The 6,030-nt window shown below is 39.1% G+C and overlaps 2 protein-coding genes across 2 annotated transcripts; both read right to left on the reverse strand.

Annotated features, from left to right (window-relative positions):
* On the reverse strand, positions 1–1,632 carry LOC107089671 (mu-type opioid receptor-like). Its single transcript, XM_015382577.1, has 3 exons — positions 761–1,632; positions 449–492; positions 1–245 (listed from the first exon to the last, which is right to left on the reverse strand). Exons 1-2 carry the CDS (start codon positions 1,630–1,632, stop codon positions 450–452), a joined length of 915 nt encoding a protein of 304 aa, XP_015238063.1. The 3' UTR covers positions 1–245; position 449.
* Positions 1,633–4,557: 2,925 nt separating this feature from the next.
* LOC107089659 (12-(S)-hydroxy-5,8,10,14-eicosatetraenoic acid receptor-like) lies at positions 4,558–6,030 on the reverse strand. Its single transcript, XM_015382564.1, has 2 exons — positions 5,168–6,030; positions 4,558–5,065 (listed from the first exon to the last, which is right to left on the reverse strand). Exons 1-2 carry the CDS (start codon positions 6,028–6,030, stop codon positions 5,002–5,004), a joined length of 927 nt encoding a protein of 308 aa, XP_015238050.1. The 3' UTR covers positions 4,558–5,001.

Below are 6,030 nucleotides of genomic sequence, written 5' to 3' on the forward strand. Positions count from 1 at the left end.
AAATAGGACATTAGAAAAAAACAAATGCTGATCTTCTGACTAGCTCCAGAAAAAAAAAATCACCAACATGCGTTATTAAAGAACAGCATACATTAACATATGACGGAGGGAAATGCCTCCGCATCCAGCTATTAAAAAGGAGATCCTGTAATTTTATATTGTTTATTTTGGAGTCTTTGCGATGTCTCAGTGGTGGAGATTGTGTTTCATTATAAATATTCCATCCATAAATCATAAATCACATCCTGCAAGACAAAAAGCAACCAAAACAAACATCAGGCTAAAAGAAACACAATTGCTTGCTATTTTCATTTTCTTAAATACCAATTAAACAGAAAAAATTCTTCTAGAATCACTCCAAATTACACAAAAAAGTTAATACAAATAATTTAAATGATTCTGCTAATTAACAGAAAAACTGAACACTTAAAAAAATAATTTCACACACCTCATGGCGAGATCCTTCTTGAAATTTTGGCGACTTTTCTAGACCTGACAAAAAAAAAAAAAATACCACTTTAGTGTTTAATAACACTAAATAATCTATTGCTGGAGCAATAGATTATTTGTTATTTTGCATGCAAAAAAAACAAATCCCCCCATTGAGTAATGCGTGAGATTTATCAGAACCAACAGATCCAAATTATCACAAATATGTTCCCATCATGCCATGTATGTGGAGCAAAAAACATCTCTTTATCTTCTAAGCAATTAAACGTAATTATCTAAAGGTTTGTGTCTTTACAAAAGTGTTACCAACCGTGTGTTTGTTTTGCAGCAGCAGATTTTACTCCACACAGTTTTCCACACAGCCGCTCTGAGTGAGGGGCTCGCCCACAGGTACAGAGAAGGAGTGCACAGAGCGTTGGTCCTGGATAGGATTTTCAGAGGGTTATATGCATCGTTTCTGAAGAAGACGTGTTTTCTTATCAGTGTGACAACAACCGTGTAGAGCATGCTTGGACACCAGAAGAGCAGGAAAAACAAAACTACCGCTATTATGACCAGCAAAGACTCTTTCTTACTGTCTCTCTCCGGGCCTGGAGGCTCACGGAGCAGCTGGTATCTGGCCACGAAGAACAGTTTGACAGTCATAGATACTTTGATAAAGATTATGACAAATATACTCATTCTGATATAAATGACCATATGTGAGAGTTTAGATCTAGGCAACAGGTGTTGGAGAAGCCCCTGACCATACATGTGAACCCAGCTGTAGGCGTTCACACAGATGACAACCTTTGTGGTGATGAAGCGACCGTACATGTAGGGATGGCACACAGCAAAATATCGGTCAAACTGCGCGAATAGAAAGGTCAGGATATTAACCCCAAGCAGAGTGGGGATGATGTAAAAAGCCCAGCTCAGAGTGTTAAACCCCACCTTTACATCAAACAGAAACTGATAGAAAATGCCACAACCGGTCAGAGTGTCAGAGATGCTGGTGTTCAACATAAATATAAAACGGTGTTGGGTAAAAAGTGTCCGATTGGCAATGATACCGCAGACCACAGAACCTGCTACCAGGACGGTGCTGATCCCAGCAGTGACATGAAAGATGAAGAGGAAATAGTCTCCTGGGGAGTTGAAGTCAACAGACAGGGAAAGAAAGCTGCTGTTCGTTCCGATCATTGTGAGAGCAGATTAAGGCCTATCAAACTGGAGATCACTGCATAAGCTGTTTAAAATCCAATTGCTTTTGGTCGACTGAGGGGTAATAAAGTGTTTATTATGTAGGAGGGTATGGGGTGCCGACACCGCATGGGGAGGAGACTAAAAAGCGTGCAGTCGTGGTAAAATGCACGTAAGGCTTGTAAACAACATAGCCCATTTTGAACGTAAAAGAAGTGATGCTGTGCTTTTGATTTTTTTGAAAAGAGTGGGTTCATGTTTTAAATTATGCAGCAAGTTCTAATGGATGACGTGACAATAACACAAGATAATAAAACGGTTCCAAATAAGGGCGTCATCAGGAAAGAAAATAGTTGTAGTACACTGGGAAAAAAACCGAAATCTAGATAAGTCATTTTTTCTTAAAATAAGTGCATTTGTTCTTGGATTGAGGAGGTAAAAGAAAAATTTTCCTAAAGGAACAAGACAATTTACACTTAAAATAAGAAAACGCATTTGCATTGTCTTATTTCAAGTTTATATTATCTTATGATCTTATTTTAGGAGTACAAATACTCATTCCATTGGCAAACTATGTCATTTAACTACTCAAATTAAGGTTAAATACACTTAATTAAGAAATTTTTACTTATTTCTAGATTGTTTTGCACTGTACATTTCTCTTTAGAAGTAAAGAGAAGTGTACGCAGAGAAAGCCCACAGAAGTGTCATATTCCTATTTTTAACCGAGTCCACCCATTTAAGCGCTGAATCAATTCAAATGCTATGTTAAAGCCTCAGTGGTGATTCAGCCTGGTTCTTCAGAGAATCACTAGAATTGGTTAATTCAAATGATTCACTCAAATGATTCATTCGCTAAATGTTTAGTTTCAAGTATGTGCATTTTCCTTTCCTTTAAAAATAAGGAATAAGCATGGACTTGTTCACCATTAATGTCATTTTGATAGAGCTTCAAATGCATTTTGTGTCCCTTTCCATTTAGAATATGGCTTTAATGATTTTATTGTGTTCAGTAAAGTTAAAATAGGATCAGACGGACTTTTCAGGGTATAACCTTACCTTCTAAAAGTTATTGTAACATAATAATACAAAAAGAATAATTGAACTTATATCGGAGAAATGTATCTCTTCATTTAAACCATCCCCTTGGGGAGCAGTGGGTTGGGTTCGTGGGGCGCCCGGGAGCAAAGGGCCTTGCTCAGAGACCCAGAGTAGCATTCTGGGGTAGTGGAGCTCGAACTCAGAACCTCAGGATTCCAAGATCTGTGCCCTAACCACTAGGCCGCACTCTCACTGGATTTATTTGGCTCAGGTGACAAAAAATAAAATAAAAAAAAATGCTACAAGTAGGCCTATAGGTCTACTTCTCTATATGAATTTTCATAAAAAATAACGGAAATAAACACTTTCCGGGTCGTGTTGATAAATTATTCATAACATAAATCAGTGTACTATCTATTGTATTCTTATATCCATCCTATCTAAATTCATTGCTGCAATATATAAGTGAGTGACACAGTACCCCTCTCAGGTGTGATTCATTCACATTGAGATTTCTCCGAACCGCAACACAGGCTTATCAATCTTGGCGTGAAAAAGTGGCCTGATTTGTACACTTAGGAGGAGGGTGAATCAGCTCTGCAAATATCTCCTCCTCGGTGTTGTGGGATCTCGAATCATGATCTGATCTGTGCAGCCAAGGTAGTGAATCATTACGGTCACAACCCCGAGCAAGATTGATTCAACCCGCACTAGTTCCGGTAACTACTTAGTGATTCAATCCTCAGAAGCAATTCTCTGTGTTTAGGTTGGCTTGACAAATCTCGAGTAACACATGCATTAGCCTATTTGAGTTTCATGGAGCTCACCCTGACTAAAACTGAAATGAGGAGGTGATGAATCGGTTGATGAAAGTGATTCAATTTTAGTTTGATCACTGGAAAGTTTTTTGAAAGAATCATTCATGAGTAACTCAACACTATTTTCTATTAAACATTAGTGACCAAAGAGCATCAGGAAGAGATCACATTTAGATACATTTGTGGGGTAGTCCACTGTTATTACTGTTTTTATCTGACACAATAAAACTGCAAACTTACCAAGAAATGCCTAAATGCAGCAGGACAACAGCAGAAAAGGAGTGCTTTAATCAGAAAATCATCTAAGAGAATGAAGTTTATAAGAGCAGTTTCAGTGAGATATAGGTACGGTAACATAACACGTTAATATGAGAGTTAATGAACTCTAAAATATCCTGCCCTTGTGGGAAAATACATTAATTACCAAAGTCAAGTAGCATTAGGTCCTATCTGGAATATAACAAACAGGCTGGACCTAGGACCATTTTTGTCAACATGAAAAACATTATGTGGCTAAAAGGTAATGTTACATATCGACCTATGTTTTCCGTTTGTGTTATCAAATATTATTGGACGCCACGCTTATCTGTGTCCCAATTATTATTATTTTTTAGTAGATTTGAAGTGTGTCCGCGACACAGAGGAGCTCTCCGTGGTACTGAACCTTAACATTTCTAGTACGTTCATGCTGCAGCCTGAAGTGACCCAAATAAGATGTGTTGCCATGTGACCTGAATCTGATCTATAGTCTAAACAGACCAGATTTTTTTTTTAAAGGCAATGTGATCCTAAATCCAAAACACATCTCAATCTGTTCAAATGCGGCCTGTGTCTGAACAAACGAGTCGCTATCTATCTATTACTTTTATGTGATTGAGCGATAAATCTAATTTGGGCAGTTCTCGACATGCAGAGCAGTTGTTTGCAAAGCAAAACTAGTTTTTAAGGTTTTGGTCATTTCGTTCAAATTTAAATAAATGATTAAATATGAATACAATCCAATCTATTCAGAGCTATAGAAACATATGTAGGTTAAATTAAAAATAAGTTACTTTTAATGGGAGCTATGAACACGAGGTTATGGCAGATTGTAATCTCTCCAACTAAGTTTAAATAGTATCATGATTTACTTTAAAATACGCAGGATCCGCTTATAATATATTGGTGCAAACGTTCTTCATTGCTGGGATTTTTAAATTCACAAAGACGTTGCTTGAAATTTCCCGTCATTTCAGAGCTGGTCACATGACTGTCATTACGCATAGTTTTTTTTATAAGGTTCTGGGTTCAATTCCCGACTTTTAACATGATCAACCAGCATCCCTGTTATGCAATTATCCTCACACAAAAAAAGAAATTAGAAAAAAAAAGAGAGATCAATCGTTTGCCACATCTATTGTTTCATTTTCGTACATGGTATTACAATTCCACAGTTCTTCAAATACAGTAAATAAACGAGATATTGAGCCTTTTCCTTGTGAAACCTGGCTTTATACCACGTCTATCTTCTTTATGGTAGCTTTGATGGTGAAGGTGTCTCCTTAAAGGTCACTCCAGTCACATTAAAGGCCACTCTGTAAAACAGCATGATAACACCGTGTTAAATGTGTATTTTTGATACATGCAAGAATAAAACAAAATGTTAAATAAAAAGAATTTTTTTTAAAACTCTATACCTCCCCCTTCTCCTGGGGCATACCCTCCGCCACACTGTTCTCCACACGGCCGCCCGTAGCGCAGGGCTACCCCAGATGTACACAGCTGGAGTGACCAGCGCATTCATCCGGGCCATGGTGGCAAAAAGATTAGTGGCTTCATTTCTGAAACTGAGCCCTTTTCCAGTCAGCTGCCTGACAATAATGTTCACAAAAGAAGGACCCCAAAGAGCCAGGAAGCATATGACCACAAACACAATGATGCGCAGAGACTCCTTCTTGCTATCCCTGTCTGCGCTGGGTGCCTCTCTCACCAGTTGGCCCCTGGCTATGATATATAATTTAAACGTCATGACCACCTTAATGAGAACTATGACCTGCAGGGTCATCACACCGAACGCGTGTATCTGAGCCGCCCTAGAGATGGGCACTAAGTTCTGCACAGTCAGAATCAGATAAGTATAAATCCAGCAGAAGCTACACATAGAAATGACAGCAGGCCTTGTTATGTAGCGGTTATAGAAGAAGGGGTGACACACTGCAAGGTAGCGGTCAAACTGGGCGAAAAGGAAGGTAAGGACATTTACACCGAGGAATGATGGTAAAATGTAGAAGGTCCCGTTCCTGGAGGGGTATCCCTCTTTCACGTCGAAGAGGCCGAGGTAGTAGACCGAGAAGCCGGTCAGGGTGTCACTGATGCTGGTGTTCAGCATGAAGATGAACCGGTTCTGGCCTCGCAAGGATCGGCTGGTTGAGATCCCGACGACTACCGAGCCGGCCACCAGCACAGCACTGGTGGCGAACAAGATGTGGAAGATGAACACGAGGAAATCTTCTGTGCGGTCGAAATCCACCGACAAACAGACGGTGGTATTGAGGAGCAT

The sequence above is a fragment of the Cyprinodon variegatus genome, unplaced genomic scaffold (assembly GCF_000732505.1).
Source record: "Cyprinodon variegatus isolate N-32 unplaced genomic scaffold, C_variegatus-1.0 Scaffold260, whole genome shotgun sequence".
Taxonomy (NCBI): Eukaryota; Metazoa; Chordata; class Actinopteri; order Cyprinodontiformes; family Cyprinodontidae; genus Cyprinodon; species Cyprinodon variegatus.